The sequence below is a fragment of the Oncorhynchus mykiss genome, chromosome 10, assembly GCF_013265735.2.
Source record: "Oncorhynchus mykiss isolate Arlee chromosome 10, USDA_OmykA_1.1, whole genome shotgun sequence".
In the NCBI taxonomy this organism is placed as follows: Eukaryota; Metazoa; Chordata; class Actinopteri; order Salmoniformes; family Salmonidae; genus Oncorhynchus; species Oncorhynchus mykiss.
This window is the reverse complement of record NC_048574.1, coordinates 64,257,948-64,282,446: the sequence shown is the minus strand read 5'-3', so window position 1 is coordinate 64,282,446 and position 24,499 is coordinate 64,257,948. Positions and strand designations below refer to the sequence as shown.

The 24,499-nt window shown below is 44.3% G+C and overlaps 1 protein-coding gene across 1 annotated transcript in view; it reads right to left on the bottom strand.

Moving 5' to 3' along the window:
• Positions 1–7,916: 7,916 nt before the first annotated feature.
• The window catches only part of LOC110534481 (deoxycytidylate deaminase), a 35,331-nt gene continuing 18,748 nt past the window's right edge, over positions 7,917–24,499 (bottom strand). Inside the window, exons 5-6 of the mRNA XM_021619352.2 lie at positions 15,751–15,847; positions 7,917–8,434 (exon numbers count right to left, since the gene is read on the bottom strand). Of these exons, the coding sequence (XP_021475027.2) occupies positions 8,356–8,434; positions 15,751–15,847 (176 nt within the window). The 3' untranslated portion in view covers positions 7,917–8,355. The remainder of the gene's footprint in view (positions 8,435–15,750; positions 15,848–24,499) is intronic.

The window sequence follows — 24,499 nt, the reverse complement described above, 5'->3', positions numbered from 1 at the left end:
CTGACAGAAAAGGCAGTGAGACTGACAGGTTTTTAAAAGTATTATACAGTAGGCCTTCAGTCAGGCATATGTCAGGATTCTACATGGGGGGGGGGGGGGGGGGGGGTATATCTCCAGACTGACCACAAGATAAACTGACGGTGTGGTGTACTGTAGTTTAGTCACAGTGGGAATGTGTGTGGCCTCCCCAGGCCTCCTCCCCCGAGGCGTGTTTTGAGAAGGCAGAAATGAGTGAAATAACAAAGGCTTGGAACCAAAAGCCATTCCACTTCAGAGCTCAAAAACTAAGACTAGCTCTCCTCTTTTAACAGCTCGTCTGTAGGAATTGACCAGGAAGGAACTAAATATAACAACAAACGCCCACCCTGCCTAACAACAAGATGACAGCCAGGCGGGCGAGGAGGAAGTTAAGGAAGGGCGGCTCGGCCAATAATTTGACGACTATCACAATGCAATAAGTGGGAGATTGTGGCGTGTGTGTGTGTGTGGTGCGCGTGTGTTCATTCTCGCTGTGAACGGCATCGTGAAAAGCTTCTCTCATCGCAATGAACTTCGCTGTGCATAAACTGTATCGAGAGAACACTCAAGACTCCATCCCCATTGAATAACATTGGAAAATAAGTCAGCGAGAATGACTGCTTTTTACAAGTATTGTACAGTAGGCCTCAGTGGAGGCTGCTGAGGGGATGAATACCATGCCATTCAGGGCATTACTATGAGCCGTCCTCTCCTCAGCAGCCTCCACTGGTAGGCCTTTAGTCCGGCACATGTCAGGATTCTACGTGGGGGAACAAAATGTATTTCACCCAACACCTCCAGTCAGTGTAGCCACAGTGGGAATGTGTGTGCTGTTTCCCCCTGAGGGGTGTTGAGAAAAAGCCTGATTAAAATGCAGTTGACTCTCTTTTCATCTTCTAAATGAAAACAGAAATTTGTGAAATAACAAAGACTTGGACACGAGCCATTCCACTTCAGAGCTAGTGCTCTCCCCTTGCCGAACAGCAACAAACGCCCACCCTGCCTAACAACAAGATGACAGCCGGGCGAGGAGGAAGTGAACGAAGTACCAATAATTGGCGACTAGCGCGATGCAATAAGTGGGAGATTCTGTCGCGTGTTCTATCTCTGCCGCTGAAAATTACCTGTGTGTGTGTGTGTGTGTGTGTGTGTGTGCGTGCATTCTCGGTGTGAATGGCATCGGGAAAAACGTATTTCACCACCATGAACTACGTTGTGCATAAAGTGTATCACTAGAACACTCAAGATTCCATCCCCATTGAATTATATTGGAAAAGAAGTCATCCAGCATTGCTCCTTCCCGCAGATAATAGGAAAGCTATTTAGCTTGACATTGTGCTGGAGCCCACTGTGTATGCATAGGCCATTACTCATTTGGGAGATGGACCAAACATAATGTGAAGAATTGGGCTTTATTTTCCCTTTTACTGTTGCATGGTGTAACTATTAACTGTACCCTGGATTTGTCCCAAATGATACCCTATTCCCTATATAGTGCACTACTTTTGAAGGAGTTGGAGCTTCTGTAGGTTAAGGGAGGACATGATAAATCTGTGTACAGTACACACACACAGAGAGAGTTGTCAGAAAGAGAGAGTGTGTGGGTGTGTAGGCCTTTGCACACGTGTGTGTGTGCGTGTGTGTGTATTTAGGAGTTACTTATTATTTAGCCCATGGCCAGCTCAGTCTTTCATTAGTAAAACGCACACCCATCACTGCTTCTGACCAGCTCCCACAGCAATTAGAGAAGCTCCCAGGACAACCCTGTGTGTGTGTGTGTGTGCGCGGCGGAGCAGGAAATCCAAAATCCCGGACCCGGGGGCTCTGCTGGCCGACTGTGACACATCCTGATTCCTACAACCTGTAATATAGAAGGGATACATACAGTGCCTTGCGAAAGTATTCGGCCCCCTTGAACTTTGCGACCTTTTGCCACATTTCAGGCTTCAAACATAAAGATATAAAACTGTATTTTTTTGTGAAGAATCAACAACAAGTGGGGCACAATCATGAAGTGGAACGACATTTATTGGATATTTCAAACTTTTTTAACAAATCAAAAACTGAAAAATTGGGCGTGCAAAATTATTCAGCCCCCTTAAGTTAATACTTTGTAGCGCCACCTTTTGCTGCGATTACAGCTGTAAGTCGCTTGGGGTATGTCTCTATCAGTTTTGCACATCGAGAGACTGAATTTTTTTCCCATTCCTCCTTGCAAAACAGCTCGAGCTCAGTGAGGTTGGATTGAGAGCATTTGTGAACAGCAGTTTTCAGTTCTTTCCACAGATTCTCGATTGGATTCAGGTCTGGACTTTGACTTGGCCATTCTAACACCTGGATATGTTTATTTTTGAACCATTCCATTGTAGATTTTGCTTTATGTTTTGGATCATTGTCTTGTTGGAAGACAAATCTCCGTCCCAGTCTCAGGTCTTTTGCAGACTCCATCAGGTTTTCTTCCAGAATGGTCCTGTATTTGGCTCCATCCATCTTCCCATCAATTTTAACCATCTTCCCTGTCCCTGCTGAAGAAAAGCAGGCCCAAACCATGATGCTGCCACCACCATGTTTGACAGTGGGGATGGTGTGTTCAGGGTGATGAGCTGTGTTGCTTTTACGCCAAACATAACGTTTTGCATTGTTGCCAAAAAGTTCAATTTTGGTTTCATCTGACCAGAGCACCTTCTTCCACATGTTTGGTGTGTCTCCCAGGTGGCTTGTGGCATACTTTAAATGACACTTTTTATGGATATCTTTAAGAATTGGCTTTCTTCTTGCCACTCTTCCATAAAGGCCAGATTTGTGCAATATACGACTGATTGTTGCCCTATGGACAGAGTCTCCCACCTCAGCTGTAGATCTCTGCAGTTCATCCAGAGTGATCATGGGCCTCTTGGCTGCATCTCTGATCAGTCTTCTCCTTGTATGAGCTGAAAGTTTAGAGGGACGTCCAGGTCTTGGTAGATTTGCAGTCGTCTGATACTCCTTCCATTTCAATATTATCGCTTGCACAGTGCTCCTTGGGATGTTTAAAGCTTGGGAAATCTTTTTGTATCCAAATCCGGCTTTAAACTTCTTCACAACAGTATCTTGGACCTGCCTGGTGTGTTCCTTGTTTTTCATGATGCTCTCTGTGCTTTTAACGGACCTCAGACTATCACAGTGCAGGTGCATTTATACGGAGACTTGATTACACACAGGTGGATTGTATTTATCATCATTAGTCATTTAGGTCAACATTGGATCATTCAGAGATCCTCACTGAACTTCTGGAGAGAGTTTGCTGCACTGAAAGTAAAGGGGCTGAATAATTTTGCACGCCCAATTTTTCAGTTTTTGATTTGTTAAAAAAGTTTGAAATATCCAATAAATGTCGTTCCACTTCATGATTGTGTCCCACTTGTTGTTGATTCTTCACAAAAAAATACAGTTGTATATCTTTGTTTGAAGCCTGAAATGTGGCAAAAGGTCGCAAAGTTCAAGGGGGCCGAATACTTTTGCAAGGCACTGTAGATAGCCCTTCCCTCTTTCTCTTTTCTTTCTCTGTTTCTCTCTCTTCCATCATTTCATTCCTCTCGCTTTATTTCTCTCCCTCTGTCACTCTAATAGTCTTTCCTATTCTTAGCTGAAACAACTCTTCCCCTCGACTAGATTACCAATAATTAATTACACGTTGGTGCAGCGAGGAGAACACTGACTACTAAAGAAAAGCAACTCTATCTTTCTTCCTGTGTGTGTGTTGTGCGTGAGAGGTCATTGAACCTCTCCACAACATTGTTTTCTTGAGATAAGATGTTATCCCGGGAATCTTCACAGGAATGTTATATTATTCCCAGGTGGGAGTGTTGAGACCCTATTTTTACACAGGCACCGTGACAGGACAGCTCTGTGAAGTCAATTACATCTGCTCAGGTAGAGAGAGCAAATTGTTACTTTGATAGATGTATCCTGTGAGATATCATTAGGACCCCACAGAAAGACGGATCTCATCATGTCTCTCATTCATCTCTATTCATTTCCTGAGTATTAGATGGAGTCGGCTGTCTACTACCGGTGGGAATAGGTTTGTAATGTAGGAAGGGGGATATTCTCTACAACAGCGATGTTGACGTCCCACCGACACCAACCATGCATACCTCTGTTCTCTGACCATGAACACAAACTAAGATGTCTTCCAGCGTGCTTCAGCACTCTGTTTCTCCCCAAAACGCCTGATTGACATCTACAGAACCGTGAAGAAACTTCCTGTCTCTCTGTCTAATTGGCGTGCAATCACATACCATTTCCACAGCCACCCAGGATATTTGTCAGCTAGCTAGGAGACCGGCGTGACCCTCCTTGTCGGAGAGAAGCAGTAGCAGGTTGACTTCAACCAATCACATGCGTTTTCCTTTGGGGCAGAGCTGCCTCCAGAAGATGTCAACCTGCGAAGCAGTAGTTTTTTCCGCAGCGGTTATTAGTCTAACACACTGACTTAATGGGAAGAGACAAGTGTGTAATGATTATTATTTGGCCACACTCTCCTGTCCTGTCTTTCAGCAGAGGAGACAGCTATGGAGTGTGTCACAAATTGCCCGTCCGTCCTAGTCGGAATGTAAGGAGGGCGGTGGATGGATGAGTCTTTGCGTTTGTGCGTATGTGTCTGCTACAGATTGCCTGGATCATCTTTTCCTACACTCTTTGAAAAAGGGTGTTATGTAGAACCTAAAAGGGTTCTTCGGCTGTCCCCATATGATAACCCTTTGAAGAACCCCTTTGGTTCCAGGTAGGAACCCTTTCCCCAGAGGGTTATAAATGGAACACAACAGATTTCTACCTGGAACCAAAAAGGGTTATCCTATACAGACAACCAAAGAACCCCCTTTGGAAGCCTTTTTTCTAAGATTGTAAGGTAGATTCTTTTTTAACACCATCAGTGCTTTGCCTTGCCATTTCTGAATTTCTAGATAAGATGGGTAAATTGATAAATAGATGGGTAAATAGATGGGTAAACAGATATATAGATATGGAGAGTGTGAATGTTTGGCGGATGAAAAAGGTTTACATTGCAGTTTGAGATTAGATGTGGTTTTACCTGTTTGAAATGGAATAAATATAAGAAGAATGTGGGAAAAAGTCAATGACTAAACATAAATTGAAACTCATCTCTTTGCTCTATATTCAAATCGGGTAAACAGAATGAATGTGATATCTTTAAATATAGTCCGTTTTCATTAAGCTGTCAACTATCCTCTTTGAAATGAAACGTAAAAACTACTTAAACATATTTGACACATTCAGCACACAGCTGAAGATGTCTTTTGTTTCTAGCCATGTTCAGTACACTCCATCTGCTGTAGTATACACTGTAAATCAATTTCAAGGTGCGCGCAAATCGTCTCACAAAACTATCAGCGTTTGCGCTCTCGTGTGTTGACATACAGTGGAGTGAATATTAAACAAGACGCCTCCGGTAAAAAATAATAAACGTATTGTCTTGTGTCGTTCTCCACCCTAGCTCTTATTTTCGTTGTTCTTAATCAAAGATAGTTCACAGCTGGACATGCTCGTTTCCCACTCGGGAAAAGCAGATGGGATGTGAGGCATCGGGATCAGTAATATGCTATTTCCTAGAAATCCACTTCACATCCCTTAACGGGCCCAGCTGTGATTTGTCGTGAAGTATCACGTCTTTTAGACGTTTGTGGATGATCTGTTCTTTCCAATCAGAGGCTTCGGTGGTGATCTGTAGTCAGCGAATGCAATCAAAGGCCTGTCGAGGTAGCTTTTGTTGATTATGTGTGGGTGCTTGCTTGCATGTTTTTCCATCAACGGCTTCTGTTACCCATCTACCAGTCAGTTAGCATGTGTGTATAGCTCATTTATAACCGAGCATCTATGTCAAGCAGGAGGCTCATTCTACACTAAATTTCCTGTTTCTGTCCCTATCGCCAAGGCGACAATTTCACACGTTGTTGACAAGCCCCTGCATGGTGTCATATCTGTCCTTTCACATCGGATTCCATCGTCCCAGACTGGCATGCACACGGATAGGAAAATAATGGCTCTGTAATGCTGATATGCCAGTGAACGGTGAAGAGGTGACTCCGGGATGCTGGCCTTCTAGGCAGAGTTGCGAAGAAAAAGCCATATCTCAGACTGACCAATAAAAAGAACAAATTAGGCAAAATAACAGACACTGGCCAGAGGAACTCTGTCTAGAAGGCCAGCATCCCGGAGTCGCCTCTTCACTGTTGACGTTGAGACTGGTGTTTTGCGGGTACTATTTAATGAAGCTGCCAGTTGAGGACTTGTGAGGCGTCTGTTTCTCAAACTTGGATTAGCTAACACGTGTTATTGGAACATTGGAGTGATGGTTTTTGATAATGGGCCTCTGAACGCCTATCAGCCGTTTCAGGCTTCAGGCTACAATAGTCATTTACAACTATATTTCTGATACATTTGATGTTATTTTAATGGAAAGAAATGCACACTTCTTAGTGACCCCAAACTTGAACAGTAGTGTATTACAAATACATTTTTGTATCCTAAAATGCATCCCCCTAAATATATGTTAAATGTATATTTTTCTTTAATCAGATAAAGTGAGACAAGAAATGACAAAACCAGAGTGATTGCTTGTTGGCTTGTCCACCTGTACCTCCACATGGAGCTAGCTATAAATGTGGGTCCACTACGCACCATGCTCTCTCTCTCCTCCCCCCCAGCCCTGGCTGGCCGGTGTGTCATTTTTATACGATGACTGCAGCAATCACTCATGCCGTCCGCGCTGGTTGGCAAACCTAAGACACTCATGTCAAAATCAGATGTGAGCATGCAGGACAAAAGCAGTTCAGGTAATAATAGTATGGCGATTCGGGGAAGATGAGATGTAGACATGAGACAGGCGATTGTAAGTGGAGGCATCCAACAAAACGTTTAGTGGCTGGGTTCAGGGTTTATGCACTGCCTTGCTCCTTTCCAAAGCTCTTGAACTCACAGGAGTCTCTCCCCTTGTTAATCTGTGGAGAATAGAGCACCTCAGAGGATGACACCTATTAAAGAGCATGAAGGGTAGGGAGGAAAAGAGGTCGGGGGAGAAGAGAACGGGAAAAAAAAGAGTGTGGTGTCCCACAGACCTCTCCGAACCCTCTCCTGAGACACCATATCAACACCCTCTAGATCAGACGCAGGCTAATCAATTACCTTCTCATTCTACCTTCCTCTTCATTCACACACACTTGTTTCAAGGCTGGGGAAAGATGGAAATGCCAGGTTATTTTATTACCACTTCACTCGCTGCCTTTTTTTGTCAGGTGTGAGTGGGAACGATTTCAAATTCTGTCTACATGGAGGCTGTTTTGAGCAGCGCATCCAATATGGAGTTAACCTTCTATTCCATTTCTCTCCCACTTTGTCTGGGTCCAACCACCAGCTCGATTTGTTTAACTAGGCAAGTCTGTTAAGAACAAATTCTTATTTACGTTGACGGCCAAACCCGGATGACACTGGGCTAATTGTTTGCCACCCTATGGGACTCCCAATCACGGCCGGATGTGATGCATCCAGGATTCGAACCAGGGACTGCAGTGACGCCTCTTGCACTGGGATGCAGTACCTTAGACCGCTGCGCCACTCTGGAGAACGTGGGGTCCAATGAAATTGAACAGCATAGTTTAGTGTGGGGTATTGAATTGACCTGCATATTGCATATTCACAGTATTACACACATGCATCACTTCATGTCCAGCAGATCTATGCTTGGATATCACCCAAAATATTATGTCTGTACTTTGACAAAATCTCAAATTCCTCAAAGTAGAGAGTACTTCTACCAGCTGATTGCTCTTCTATTCAAAGTTATGAGACAAAGCTACAGCAGTTTCTATAATTTTGCATAAACAGACTGTACACTTGAATGATTTTAAAACATTCCTCAGTTTTATTTGGTTGACATTGCATGTGCAGCACACAATATGATATGGTTTAGTGTTTCAGTACCCCAACATTTGTGACCTAATATGGTACTAATACATTTAGTCTAACACTTAGAACTACAAAATCAGTAGTTGGTCTAAAACCGTAAAACTCAGTGGAAGACATTTTTTAATAAATGTTTAACGAGACCACAGTAAAAGTAACTCCATGAGACCCAATGTAAATTTTCACAATTTCACAACTCAAATCACTTTTTGCACTGTAAAAAAACAAAAGCAAAACCTTTCCAATGAATGTTTCTATGATTTTCAACATTTACAGTAGACATACTTGAGTTCCTCTAGGTGTGGTAGGTTGGGGGGAGGAGTAGACATCAAAGCACCCACTCTTTCCCTCTCCTCTTTCTCAAGGTGAGTGTATTCAGCCTGTTCCGTTGAACATCCCAGAGTTAATAGAATTAAAATCGATGACAAACTTGCTTCGCTTGGGCTTGAACTGCCTGGGAACAGACAAACAGCGTGATGAGAAAAGGAGAAAAAGCAAGTCACTCTTTTTGTGAAGCTATGAACTTTTCCTGGAACTTTTTCAGCACAGGGACTGGTTTTGAGTGAGAGACAATAGGGGGAGAGGCAGCAGGGACAAAGATGAAGGGGAGACAGTTAAGAAGAAACTCATAGCTTTCAGATGATTTCTCCCCACCCTTCAACTTAATATCCTATGCGCCCAGGAAGGAGCTCTGGGGGGATTCAATTACCCACAAGCCCGCTGGGGAGAAGGAGAGGGGGTGTAGGGTGGAGCGGTCGCCCACTCTAGGAGGTAATGACCAGGACCAGGGGCTCATTCTGCCCCCCTATCGCCCCCTACCAAGGTCCCCAAAGCAGACTCCTCCTGTCCTAATCACTCTTATGCCTCTGTGGGTCAAGCGCAATAGAGTATCACAGGCTACATCCCAAATGGCACCCTGTTCCCTATGTGGTGCATTACTTTTGACCAGTGCCTAGGGTACCATTCAGGACATAAACAAAGTTTTGTATCATAACAGCTACCATTACTGCAGTGAAATGGCAAGCCACTAACCTTTCTATAAAGCAGTTTCTTAACACCTTGTCGTGGCGTACGTGCCCAAGCAGAAGAGAAGAGGCACTGTAGCGTCACAGTCCACCCACTGCACGACACACTAAAAGCCTTGCTGCCTTTTAAAATGCCATCAATAATAGCATTCCAGGACACCTTTCTTTCTGAAGACAGACCCACCATCCTGCACAGACACACCCTTAGCCTGTTCAGTCGCGCACACACACGGAATGAATGCTGCTTGCAAACCTGCTTTTAAATCCCAAGGCCAAAGATGTTCTCACTCAAATGTCATTTGTCACATGCGCCAAAATACAACAGGTGCAGACCTTACCGTGAAATGCTTCCTTACAAGCCCTTAACCAACAACGCAGATTTTTTTTTAAAGAAAGAATTACCTCCTAAAAAAATATGAGGCTATATACAGGGGGTACCGGTACCGTGCCAATGTGCAGGGGTACAGGTTAGTCGAGGTAATATGTACAGTACCAGTCAAAAGTTTGGACGCACCAAACAAGAGTTTCTTTATTTGTACAATAGTGAAGACAAACTATAAAATCATGTAAACAAAACAAATTGTTAAACGACTTAAAATATATTTGAGATTCTTCAAAGTAGCCCCCCTTTGGCTTGCCGACAGCTTTGCACACTCAGCTGTCAAGGCAAAGGGTGGCTACTTTGAAGAATCTAAAATATTTTAATTTTTTTAACAATTTGTTTTGGTTACATTAGTTATTTTATAGTTTGTCTTCACTATTCTACAATATAGAAAATAGTACAAATAAAGAAAAACCCTTGAATGAGTAGGTGCATCCAAACTGACTGATACTGTACATGTAGGTAGGGGTAAAGTGACTATGCATAGATAAACAGGGGGGGGGGGGGTCAATGCAAATAGTCCGGGTAGACATTTAATTACCTGTTTATTAGTCTAATTGCTTGGAGGTAGAATCTGTACCACTTGCTGTGTGGTAGCAGAGAGGACAGTCTGACTAGGGTGGCAGGAGCATTTGACAATTTAAGGCCTTCCTCTGACACCGCCTGGTATAGAGGTTCTGGATGACAGGAAGCTTGGCCCCGGTGATGTACTGGGCTGTATGCAATAACTTCTGTAGCACCTTGCGGTTGGATGCAGTGATGCATGATGGTGCAGCTGTATAACTGAGGACCCATGCCAAATCTTTTCAGTCTCCTGAGGGAATAGGCATGGTCTTCCCCTCTTCCTGACGTGTTTGGACCATGATAATTTGTTGGTGATATGGACGCCAACGAACTTGAAGCACTCAACCTGCTCCACTACAGCCTCATCAATGAGAATGGGGGTGTGCCCGGCCCCACTTTTCCTGTAGTTCACAATCAGCTCGTCTTGCTCACGTTGAGGGAGAAGTTGTCCTGGCAGTCTGACCTCCTCCCTGTAGGCTGCCTCGTTGTCGGTGATCAGGCCGACCACCGTTGTTGTTGGCAAACAATGATAGTGTTGGAGTTGTGCATGGCCACGCAGTCGTGGGTGAACAGGGAATACAAGAGGGCACTAAGCATGCACCTGAGGGGCCCCCGTGTTGAGGATCAGCGTGGCAGATGTGTTGTTGCCTACTCTTACCACCTGGGGGCGGCCCGTCAGGAAGTCAAGGATCCAGTTGCAGAGGGTGGTGTTTAGGGCACTTTGGTGTTAAATGCTGAGCTGTAGTCAACAAACAGCATGCTCACATAGGTGTTCCTTTTGTCCAGGTGGGAAAGGGCAGTTTGGAGTGCAATGGAGATTGCGTCATCTGTGGATCTATTGGGGTGGTACGCAAATTGTAGTGGGTCTAGGGTTTCTGGGATGGTGGTAATGTGAGCTATGTCCAACCTTTCAAAGCACTTCATGGCTACAGACGTGAGTGCTACAGGGCTGTAGTCATTTAGGCAGGCCACCTTGGCGTTCTTGGGCACAGGGAATATGGTGGTCTGCTTGAAACATGTAGGTATTACAAACTCGGTCAGGGAGAAGTTGAAAATGTCAGTGAAGACACTTGCCAGTTGGTCAGCGCATGCTCCGAGTACGAGTCCTGGTAGGCCGCAGGGCTTGTGAATGTTTAACCTGTTTAAAGGTCTTACATCGGCTACAGAGAACGTGATCACACTGTCGTCCGGAACAGCTGGTGCTCTAATGTATGGTTCAGTGTTGCTTGCCTCGAAGCAAGCATAGAATACATTTAAATCGTCTGGTAGGCTCGCGTCACTGGGCAGCTTGCAGTTGGGATTCTCTTCTTTATTCCGTAATAGTTTGCAAGCTCCACCACATCCGACGAGCGTCAGAGCCGGTGTCGTAGGATTCCATCTTAGTCCCATATTGACGCTTATGCCTGTTTGATGGTTTGTCGGAGGGCATAGTGGGAAAACAGTCTTGTAGCTTAGTATCTGCATCAGACCACTTCCGTAATGAGCTAGTCACTGGTACTTTCTGCCTGAGTTCTTGCTTATAAGCAAAAATCAGGAGGATAGAATCATGGTCAGATTTGCCAAATTCAGGGAGAGGGAGAGCTTTGTATTCATCTCTGTGTGGAGTAAAGGTGTTCTAGAGTTGTCCTCTGGTTGCACATTTAACATGCTGGTAGAAATTAGGTCAAAAGGATTTAAGATTTCCTGCATTAAAGTCCCCGGCCACTAGGAGCACCGTTTCTGGGTGAGCATTCTCGTTTGCTTATGGCCTTATACAGCTCGTCGAGTGCGGTCTTAGTTCCTGCATCGGTTTATGATAAACACTCTTGGTAAATAGTGTTGTCTACAGCTTATCATGAGGTACTCTACCTCAGGCGAACAAAACCTTGAAACTTAATATTAGAGATCACGCGCATCAGCCGTTGTTGACAAATTTGAAAAACCACCATCCCTCGTCTTACCGGAGGTTGCTATTGTCTTGCCGATGCACAGAAAACCCAGCCAACTGTATATTATCCATATTCTTGTTTAGCCATGACTCGGTGAAACATAAGATATCACAGTTAATGTCCCATTGGTAGGATAGTCTCGAACGGAGCTCATCCACTTTATTCTCCTGGGATTGCGCGTTAGCCAGTAGGAGATGATAAAGGCGGATTATCCATTTGCAGAAGAATTCTCAAAGGCTACAGTTCAGTCCACAACATTTGAGAAATTACAGTAAATGTTATTTCTCTAATTCCTATCTATGGCAATGGGACGGCGCTCAACCAACGTGAGTCAAGGTTCTACCAAAAAAAGTAATCATAAGGAAGGATAAGGCGTAACACTTGCGCAACACAAAAATGTGTTTTATTTAAGTGGAGTTAAGATAAACGTTTCAGCCTTCAACGAAGGCAATAATTCCTATCTGCAAATACTAAGGGCAATTCAACTGGTTATACTGCGTCAACACTGATTCAGACATTCGTTCATTGATTTTCCTCAAGGTCAAAAATGTCCCTTGAAACTTCTATGGAGTATGAGATCCAGTTAACAGTCCAATTTAATACACGCTTTCGGTCCAAACGCCAACGGACAGAGAAGATGGATAGAGACGGGAGGGAGGTCGGAAAGGAGAGGAATAAAATAGTCATTGCAAACGTGTAGGAGGAAGTACATGATCAGCTAGCTCAGGGATTTGGCCTCGTTTCCCAAACTCGGTCCTGGGGACCCCCTGGGTGCACATGGTTTTTTGCCCTAGCACTATACAGCTGATTAAAATAATCAAAGCTTGAGTATGGGAAACCCTGAGCTAGAGGACAACCTGAATAGGTGTGTGTGCGCATGTAGAGGACATCCTCAAACCAGCTAGTGGCGTTAACCTCTACACCCCCATAGACTGGTAGCCCATTTGAACAAATCTTCAAATATTGCTATATTAATTTAAAAAAATAATTGAATCAGTGTAAGTACATCCCAAATGGCACCATATTCCTTGTAGAGTGCACTACTTTTGACCAGGGCCCTATGGGTAGTGCCATAAAGTAGTGCACTACATAAGGAATAGGGTGCCATTTGGAACACAGCCTATTTCTTGTCTACTCTGGCTTCCTGTCTCCAACAGTAAAAGTCTTAGTTGATCTGTCGAGGATGAAGTATTAAGACTGTATTTAAATACCTGAGCTGCAACCCTGTGTGTTTAATGTGGCTCAGTGGGAGATTTCCATGCCTACTGTGTGTGTGTGTGTGTGTGTGTGTGTGTGTGTTAAGTAGCAATGGACATTTCAATGGGAATCAATGATAAAGTTCTGTTTATTCATGTACCTGCAGATAGACGTTTGTGGGTGGATTTTTATTTTTCCCAGTGTGTAAATGTGTATCTAGAGAGTATGTATGTGCTGTTCGGGGTCTATACAGTGTGTTAAAGTCCTGCAACAGGGTCGGATACCTACGGTTCCGCAAAAAAAACATTCGTAATTTGTCGATGTGCAGAGCTTGCGTTTCCTTCTGCCACGTGACATTACGCTGCAAAGTTTATTTTCCCTGACTCCTAGCTCACGTGAAAAGGGGTAACATAACAGGAGAAATAAAAACAAAGGTTACGATGGTGAAATACACCTGGTGCTGCTCGACTGAAATCGGCAGTTTGGAGTCATTGTGGACAAGGAGGACAACCCAGTAGATGGAAGCACAGCCTGCAAAAGTGCAACAGGTATGCATTTCCAATAATTCAGTTGATTACTACATTAATTCAGACTTTCGTTCAATTCGACCGTTCACAGCCAGTTTAAACCTGTGCATTTTTGCAGCCTATAGCCTATTTGATTCTGGGAATTATTTAGGTTTCAATTCAACTATTTGATTATCTAAACAACATTGAATGTAAAGGTTTTCTCCGCACTATTGGTTAGAGCCTGTAAGTAAGCATTTCACTGTAAGATCTACTACACCTGTTGTATTCGGCGCATGTGATAAACTTTGATTTGATTTGTCGGCTATAGGCTTTCATTTGGTAATAAGAAAGCCTGTAGAAGGATATTTGGCAATGTGCCGCATCGCATTGTAAAAATATGAAGATATAATTCTTAAAGGGGGGCTGAACTTCATGATTTGGCCTAGTTTTGGGGCTTGGTCATTAAGAAATGCTGCAGCCATGACTGATGCCAAACGAGAGTTGTACATTTGTCTCATTAAATGCTTCCAATGTTTGTATATGAACTTCTAAAATGTATACACTGAACAAAAATATAAATGCATGGAACAATTTAAGATTTGACTGAGTTACAGTTCATATAAGGAAATCAGTCAATTGAAAAACATTTTAGGCCCTAATCTATGGACTTCACATGACTGGGAATACAGATATGTATATGTTGGCCACAGATACCTTACATAAAAGGTAGGGGCATGGCTCAGAAAACCAGTCGGTATCTGGTGTGACCATTTGCCTCGTGCAGCGCAACACATCTCCTTCTCATAGACTTGATCAGGTTGTTGACTGTGGCCCGTGGAATGTTGTCCCACTCTTCTTCAATGGCTGTGCGAAGTTGCTGGATATTGGGCGGGAACTGGAACACGCTGTCGTACACATCAATCCAGAGCATTGCTGGATATTGGCGGGAACTGGAACACGCTGTCGTACACATCAATCCAGAGCATTGCTGGATATTAGCGGGAACTGGAACACGCTGCTTCACATCAATCCAGAGCATCCCAAACATGCTCAGTGTCCGAGTATGCAGGCCATGGAAGAACTGGGACATTTTCACTTCCAGGAAGTGTGTACAGATTTTAGCAATTTGGGGCTGTGCATTATCATTCTGATACATTGAGGTGATGGCGGTTGGTGAATGGCACGACAATAAACCTCAGGATCTCATCACGACATCACTGTGCATTCAAATTGCCATCAATAAAATGCAATTGTGTTCGTTGTATCTAGTTTATGCCTGCCCACACCATAACCCCACCACCACGGGGCACTCTGTTCACAACGTTGTCATCAGCAAACCACTTCCCGATAAAAGACCTGGAGGACTTACTGACAAATTCTCTAAAACAGAGGCGGTTCATGGTAGAGAAATTCTGGCAACAGCTCTGGAGGACATTCCTGCAGTCAGCATGCCAATTGCCTGCTCCCTCAAAACTTGAGACATCTATGGAATTGTGTTGTGTGACAAAACTGCACATTTTAGAGTGACCTTTTATTGTCCCCAGCACAAGGTGCACCTGTGTAATGACCATGCTGGTTAATAAGCTTCTTGATATGCCACAACTGTCAGGTGGATGGGTTATTTTGGCAAAGGATTAATGCTCACTAACAGGGATGTAAACAAATTTGTGCACAGAATGAGAGAAATAAGCTTTCGTTAATATGGAACATTTCTGGGATATTTTATTTCCACTCATGAAACCAACACTACATGTTGTGTTTATATTTTTGTTCAGTATAGAATATGTAGACACATAGACAAGACGACATTACCAAAATATCTACCTGCTCCTTCCATCACACCGCCCCTTCTAATCCCCTCCCCTAAAAGCCATCTCTCCACTGCTGACCCCCCAGTAGTCCCAGGGCAGGTAGTTAGTGGGTAGGTTTACACCCCTGAAACCACCATATCCAGGCACTAACCCCACCCCGCAAACCCTCTGAAATACAGGTTCAAAGACACATGTAACTGAGGGGAGCGCCATCTAAACCCCAACCCTGTTTGTTTGGAAACCTCTTCACACAAAACTGTCAGCCCTCTCTGGCTGGCAGATGTCAATTAAGTCATCATAACATCCTCGTCCCTCCATCCAGGGGCAACACACACGGCGGCTCAGAAGACTCACTTGTATTGGATCCCTGCCAAGTTAAGCAGCCGTCTGGAGGCAGTCATTTCAGGGATGTCGTGGTACTTGTCTGACAAATAAATCACGTCCTTTATACCTGTAGGTAAGAGACAGCGAGGGGAAAGAGGGAGGGGAAAATAAAGGGAGAGAGAGAGAGAGTCAATTATCTATCGGACAGGCTCGGGATGATGGTGAGCGGTGACTAAGGGAGGGAGGGAGGCCTCAGTAAACCCTGCGGAGTGATGAGGGGTGCAATTTTGTGTGTGTTCACACACACACACACACACACACACACACGTGTACTGTATGGGGGCGGTCGATAAACCCTCAACAGCAGGCTGAGTCCAATACCGAGAACTAAAGACGAAACAGGAAATCTACCAACCCCAGCTGTCATCTTTAAAAGCACCCCCTTCCAACTTAATGGAGGTGTGTGTCTGTGTGTGTGTGTGTGTGTGTGAGAGAGACACTAAGCACTATAACAGGGCCTGGCTCGATTAGTATATCTACCGTACCATCATGCTTGGGAGGTCTGCAGCTCCCTACACAAACACACAATTTCACTCTGGCAAAAGGTCACATACAGCGGGTGCCCGCCTTATCTGCCAACACCCCCTGAAACCCCCCTAAACTGCAGAGATAGGATTGGTTGTCCCCCATGGCTCTGTGCTGAGCCCGCCTGATATCTTCCCCGCATCATCAGAGCTTTAGGAGCCGCTGGCTCAATCCGGCTCAGCTTTACCCAGCATGGCTTCCCAGTCTCACCTGCCCTGTATTATCGGACAGTTTCATCTGCGGGAAACTGTGAAAGAGCTGGTATTTATTCTGTGATCCGCTGAGGGGAGACCACGCAGAGTGAATTCTATTCACCACAGTAGATAAAGAGCGACTGACTATAGGGCTGGCTGGTGGTGTTACTGTTAGCAGCACCAGCTCTACAGGGAGTGAAAGACAGGCTAGCCTCTAGCATAGTGGTTTACCCCTTCTAGTAGACAAACGGTGGTGATAATATCCACTCACCTGGTATGGACTGGACTGTTATGCTCATCATATTCTCTTCACTTCGCATCACACCAGCAATTGTACAGTTACTACTCCGATCGCTGATGTTAATATAAAAGGGTGAGAAATGCCAGCATGTGGAGCTACTGAAATCCAACTGTAATCACAGTAAAGCTACAGCCTGATCCAGTGGTTCTTAATTCTGGTAATCCAGGGTGCATGTGTGTTTTTTTGCCCTAACACAACACACCCGATTCTACTCAACTCATCGTCGAACCTTTTACTAGTGGAATCAGGTGTGTAGTGCAGAAATATGCACCCATTTGAGTCCCCAGGATCTTAAAAAAAAAAACGCTCTGAATTACAAGAGTTTAGCCTACTTCACAACAACTATACAGACGACTATTCAAAAGAAACATTAGCAGCGGATAAATATGTACGAAAACAACAAAGCATTCCTGAATGTGTGCAGCGGCGCTGCCTGGGCTAACAATGGATCAGATGAATAACTAAAACACACAAAGCGTCACTTCTCCCAAGTGGAAGTAACAAAGAGCTTTGTGGCCGGATTGTTTGCAGCCGTAGAAGGCCACAGAGTGCAGAGACAGTACGTGGGGCGAGCTCCTTTATTCATAAATCACCCGCTGAAAATAATATCTCTGATATTTAGATTTGCATACAAGGTATTATCCTTATTCCTAGGTGTATTGGTTTTGAAAAGCACAGATGCAATGAGCGTGAATCTACATACATTAACATACACAACCTATGACTTTCTGGGGAAGAAAAGTGTTCCCCGCAAAAATAAATAACTGCAAATAAACACATTTAATCAAACTTGCTTACTTTTTGAAGTAATGTCCGGGTGTGAGTTTACATATGGTAGCAGTCTGAAAGGGGATAATGACAGTGTTCCAAATTTATAGCCAATAAACAAACCATGAATAAAAATGTATTGTCAATATTTCCTGGTGAGGGCTCTGCAGGATTTGGCATTAGCGCTTGGCTGAACTCCAAGGGATATAATGATTGGTTGTGAAGATGGTAAAGGCGGGGCTCCAGCAGTAGGTGGTGCTCATGCTGTCAGACCAAAATGAGTCTTAGTAGCACAGAGGGGGAATCGGGGAGATGGCTTGAAATTACACTGGTTTATTTTGGCACAGAATCGTGTGTGTGAATAATGTCCTTACTATGTAATTGGGCAACTGGGCATTTCGTTTTGATGTGTGTAAGGAAGGCGCGGGTTGTGTGTGAGAGTGGGATTGTGTGTCGTTTGGGGGTGCAGTGGTTATGAAGTGGGGCTTCACTGCCTCACAGCTCTAATAAGAAGGAAAAGCATGTAGAGGATCCAAGATCAGCCCAATCAACGGCCTTGAGTTAACAGGCTGTAGCACGGAGAAGTGGTGTGTTTCCGTTCGAAAGCGCTGCTTCCAAGAGAGAAAAAGACTCAACATCCACACTGCTTGAGACAGTTTCAGATAACCTTCTGCATCAAACGGGGAGCTTTACAAGTCGCCAAGGACAAGACCTTTAGTCTAGTGTACGATAGCCGACACACACAATTTAAAAGCAAATGGGATGATATTAAACTAGTCCGTCTAAAACACATCCTTCAGAGCCAAGTTGGGGGGGGTTGCTTAATGACCATAGAGATGGGGATCTGAGTGTCGGAATCTGGTCAAGCAGTAGTGGTCTTGACTCAAAAACCACAACCCCCCCGGCGAGCCAGCCCAGTCTCAGCCACCTTCTGCCTATGCTTCTACTATCAGTCTCCCTTTCCCCAGGTACTGTTCCCAAAACAGACAAGAAAATCTGAAGTTCCTAGATGGGGTTCTGAGTCTGACAGCTTGAGACGTCAGTAGTAGTCATGTTAAAAAAAGGTGCAGAATTGAAGAAATGTACTATTGAAAATCACCCACAACGACTTCTCTTTCCACTGATCTTATAGTGAAGCAACAGAGGAAAACAGATCCATATTTTATATATAAAAACGTAAAATCTTTAAATAAAGCATTGTTTTCTCTCTGCGTCTGGGAGATATCTATTTATTGTGAAGTATACTGAAGGTGATATGCACATCCCAACCTTTTAGAAAACCGATGCCTCTGTAGATACTGTCAAAAGAAAAGGCCTGCACGGCACACTGTGTAATTTATCATGTCTATCTCTAGCCGTTGCCAAGACAACACTCGCAAAAAAGAAAAAACATTTTGTAGATTGAAGACTGAGAAACAATACATTTGAACTGCTAACCGACCGCAAAGCGCTACAGAAGGTTGTGCGGACTGCCCAGTACATCACTGGGGCCGAGCTCCCTGCCATCCAGGACTTCTAGATCAGGCGGTGTAAAACGAAGGCCTGAAATTGCCAAAGACTAAAGTCATAAACTGTTCACTCTGCTAACGTCTGGAAAATGTCACCGGATCATCGGATCTCAGACCAAAAGGCTCCGAGACAGCTTCAATCCCCAAGCCTTAAGAACGCTAAATAGTTACCCGGACTATCTTCATTATTTTCTACATTGTAGAATAATAGTGAAGACAACACATATGGAATCATGTAGTAACCAAAAAAGTGTTAAAATCAAAATATATTTAATTTGAGAGATTCTTCAAAGTAGCCACCCTATGCCTTAACAGCTTTGCACACTCTTATTTTTAACTCTGCATTGTTGGGAAGGGTTCGCAAACAAGCATTTCAGTGTAAAGACTAGACCCGTTGTATTTGGCGCATGTGACAAATCAAATATTATTTAATATTGTTATCAAACTAACCAGAAACACTGGAAAACTAGTAAACAGTCATGCTGGGATGGAAAACTAGTTGGAATCAGAGAGACCGTTTGAGTAGTTAAAAAACGCACCATTCTGGAACGTTCCACAACAGTGACTTGTCCACTGAGGACAGCTTAACTTTATGGCTGCAGGGGCAGTATTGAGTAGCTTGGATGAAAAGGTGCCCATTGTAAACGGCCAGCTCCTTAGTCTCATGCATATTATTAGTAATATTGGATAGAAAATACTCTGAAGTTTCTAAAAACTGTTTGAATTATGCCTGAGTATAACAGAACTCCTATTGTGGGCAAAAACCGGAGAAATTCCACTTCCTGTTTGGATTTTTTCTGGGGGTGGCAGATCTTCAACCAAGCTCTCATTGAAATTACAGCGAGATATTGATGAGTTTTCACTTCCAATGCCTTCCACTAGATGTCAACAGTCAATAGAACTTTGTCTGATGACTAATGTGAAGGGGGAGGGAGGGGGGGGGGGGGGGGGGGGGGGGGGGTCGAATGACACAGGAAATAGTCACCACTGCCATGAGTTGACCATGCATTCACTATGCGCATTCACAATTCTCCGGTTGGAACGTTATTCAAGATATATGTAAACAACATTCTAAAGATTGATTCAGTACATCGTTTGACATGTTTCTACTGACGGAACTTTTGGACATTGTCACGTTATAGTGGACAGGCTTTGACTTTGGAATTGTTTACCAAACGCCCTAACCAAAGTAGCTAATTGGACATAAATAACAGGCATTTTCGAACAAATCAAGCATTTATTGTGGACCTGGGATTCCTAGAACTGCATTCTGATGAAGTTCATCAAAGGTAAGGAAACATCATGTATTTTCTGGTTTCTGTTGAATCCAACATGGTGGCTAATTTGGCTTCTGTTCTGAGCGCCGTCTCAGATTATTGCATGTTGCTTTTTCCGTAAACTTTTTTTTAAATCTAACACAGCCGTTGCATTAAGGAGAGGTATATCTATAATTCTACATTTATGATGAGTATTTCTGTTGAAACGATGTGGCTATGCAAAATCACTTGATGTTTTTGGAACTAGTGAATCTAATAAACCAATGTAAACTCAGATTTTTTTTATATAAATATGAACTTTATCAAACAAAACATGCATGTATTGTGTAACATGAAGTCCTATGAGTGTCATCTGATGAAGAAAATTCAAGGTTAGTGATTCATTTTCTTTATTTCTGCTTTTTGTGAATGCTATATTTCGCTGGAAAATGGCTGTGCTTATTATGGTTTGGTGGAGACCTAACATTATCGTTTGTAGTGCTTTCGCTGAAAAGCCTATTTGAAACCGGACACATTGGGATTAACAACAAGATTACCTTTAAAATGATATAAGACACATGTATGTTTTAGGAATTGTAATTATGAGATTTGTGGTTTGAATTTGGCGCCCTCTATTTTTCACTGGTAGTTGTCATATCGATCCTGGTATTGGGATTGCAGGCATAACAAGTTAAGTAATTCAGAAGAGAGGAAGGAGGGGGTAGGGTAGCTAGCCATTTGGGACCAGACTAAAACTTTAGAACATTTCAAATCATCCCACTCTCACAAGAGTGGAAGTTGGTGTGTGTGTGTGTGTGCATGCCTGTGAGAGCATGTGCCTGTGACAGACGCATCCCAAAGTGACAAGATGGCAGAGATGGATGGCAGGCAGGCGCTGGGGAGTCAGTCCAAGCCCAGTAGACTGAGGAGGCTCCCATGAATCCATGTTTTAAGCATCCGTTTGACCAGCTACGACGGAGAGGAAAGAGACCAATATCAGGCGAGGAAAGCAAAAGGAAAAAAGGAGAGGGGAGACTAATACGTGGCAGTCGAGAGACCGAATGAGAAAGAGTGAGAAGGCAAGGGAAATCTGAGGTGAGGAAGAAAGCAACCTCTCGTTATTTATGGGATGAAATTAAACTAGTCCGTCTAAAACACATCCTTCAGAGGGCGTTTGCTAAACGACCATATAAGGTCAGGGCTCTGTGCAGGAAAGTCAAGTTCCTCCACACCGATCTTTGACAAACCATTTCTGTATGGACCTTGCGTTCTGCACGGGGACATTGTCATGCTGAAACAGGAAAGGGCCTTCCTCAAACTGTTGCCACAAAGTTGGAAGCACAGAATCGTCTAGAATGTATGTTGCAGCGTTAAGATTTCCCTTCACTTGAACTAAGGGGCCTAGCCCGAACCATGAAACAGCCCCAGACCATTATTCCTCATCCACCAAACTTTACAGTTGGCACTATGCATTTGGGCCGTGGAAGCCCATTTCATTAAACTCTCAAAAAGTTTTGTGCTGACGTTGCTTCCAGAGGCAGTTTGGAACTCTGTAGTGAGTGTTACAACCAAGGATAGACGATATTTACACACTACGAGCTTCAGACGTTTCCACTCCACAATAACAGCACTGTATATATAGTGCATCTACCTCAAATACCTCCTATATCTGCACATTAATCTGGTACTCAGGGCCTCCCTGTATATAGCTCCATTCTTGTATTTTATTCCTCGTGTGTTACCATTTAATGTTTCAACTCTACATTGTTGTGAGGGGTTGTAAACAAGCATTTCACAGTTAAATCTACAAGAGTTGTATTTGGCAAATAAAATGTTAGATTTTTTACAATAGCAGGTCTTGTAATGGGCCAGTGATAAACAGGAGAGGGAGACACTATGGAGGAGCATTCCAATGGGAATAGGAAAGCAACAAAAGTCCTCCAGATTAGCTAACAGGAATACAATGGGAGCGGGGCCACTGGGAGGAGAGGGGTGAAGAGGGGCAACCAGTGAATTAGCTACGTAGACTCAGAGGACGGATAACCTGCTAGATTGTAATTACATTGTTAGGACAGTGCCGTCCGCTTGTCAACATAAATATTCTTCATTTTCTGTACAACGACCTTAAGATGGATAATGATTCCTCAATTCAAAGTCCATACTGAGGCGTTAAGGCTAAATGCACCAACGCATAACTGAACTGAGGATTGAGAAGAGATTGGCGCACTTCACCAAGACAGCGCTCAGGACTAAAGACATAACACTACCGGCGCGGGAGTCAGGCCAGGCTACAGCACTACCGGCGCGGGAGTCAGGCCAGGCTACAGCACTACCGGCGCGGGAGTCAGGCCAGGCTACAGCACTACCGGCGCGGGAGTCAGGCCAGGCTACAGCACTACCGGCGCGGGAGTCAGGCCAGGCTACAGCACTACCGGCGCGGGAGTCAGGCCAGGCCAGGCTACAGCACTACCGGCGCAGGAGTCAGGCCAGGCCAGGCTACAGCACTACCGGCGCGGGAGTCAGGCCAGGCTACAGCACTACCGGCGCGGGAGTCAGGCCAGGCTACAGCACTACCGGCGCGGGAGTCAGGCCAGGCTACAGCAGCAGCTTCCTCACATTAGAACTGAGACTGGCTGAGAATATAATAGATGAGGCTGATTTGGGAGGATTTATACTGAAAATAGTTACGTACCATTAACTGTCTGGTAACGGAGGGGTGGAGGAGAGAGGGGTGAGTAAAAGTAAATAATTGGGTGAATAAAAGAGAGCCAGTGAAAATGGGAGAAAAACAGGATAGAAAAAAGCCAAAGATAAAAAGGTAGAAAGAGATTGGAGAGAGAGTTCTGGGTGGCTCCACACGAATTGTGCTGCTTCTCAGTAACCATTTGAACTCCAGTCCAAAAATAAGCCAACTGAGAGATTTGTTCAAACGTTGATTGAATGGGTGTCCTGCTGGAGACTGAGAGAAAAGGAGGGGGAGCGGTGAGAATGATAAGACCACAGTGCCCCCTAAAGCCAAAAGAGTACACCTCTTTTTCCCCTCCATCTCTCATCTGAAGAGCCTGTGTATTGAGAGGCCAAGAGGGTTTCGTTCAAGGCGCACACCAACACACGTTGAGGGGCCGAGAGGCTAACGTTCAAGGCCTTGCAAACGTTACTTAAAAAAGGACTCGGAGGATCTCTTACCGTTCTTAGAGAGCTGAGCTGTTCGTCGGTACGTGAGGCGCATTTATTAAAACACACAAACGACCCAACGGCCAGGCAGAATGGCGCACAAACACACAGAGAGCAGCCCACGCTGTAGTTTAACATATTCCCTAGGTTTCAGAGGTTGAAACGCACTCTCTTTGACACCACACATGGAGAAGTTCTAATCAAGGCTGAATGGAAATAAGCCCATTTCTAGAGTGAGAGATTAAAACCAGACGAACAGGTGCAGCGCTAAGGAACGCTGTGGAATTGAGCCCAACTGCCTTCCGTAGGCCTATCGGATTCACTGACACGTTTCACGGTAAATAGCAAACACATCTAAACACATCTATTGCTAAATCCTCTGATTCTCCTCATGCTGTTATAACAGTGAGACGGATAGATAGGAGAGAGAGAGTTGGAGAAAAAGGGAAAGAAAGAGAATTAGTAAGAGATCCAGAGAGGGAAAAAGCTTTTTCTAGTGGCGGGGCGAACAGTCATCACACGCCACCTTTGTGAAGCACGGCACTTGTTGCCGTTAAGTTTCCTCCTCTTGAAGGTGCAGGTGAACGGGAAGTGGTGTATAAACTCCCTCCTTAATGAAGTAGGAGCCTGGAGAAGGAGCTTACACCCCACTGTGCCGGGGAGAGGAGAAGGCCTGGCAAGGTAATCAGAGTGAAATAGTGTGAGTAGGAGAGTGTCGGAGCTATGAGTATGTGTATGCATGCCTGCATACATGTCAGTATATATAGCTCTGTGTGTGTGTGTGTGTGTAGGAGTTGTGTGTGTGTGTGTGCCTGTGTGTCTCACTTCCTTCCGTATGCAGCTCCAGGAGGGCCTCTCGCCTAAGGAGCAACAGCAGGGGTTTGTGGGAAGATAACGGGGGAGGGAAAGTTTTTCGAGCAAGGGCAGAAAGCGGTAGAGAGGGTGCGAAGGAGAAAGAGGAAAAAGAAGCTCCGCTTGCTGTTTGTGTTGTTT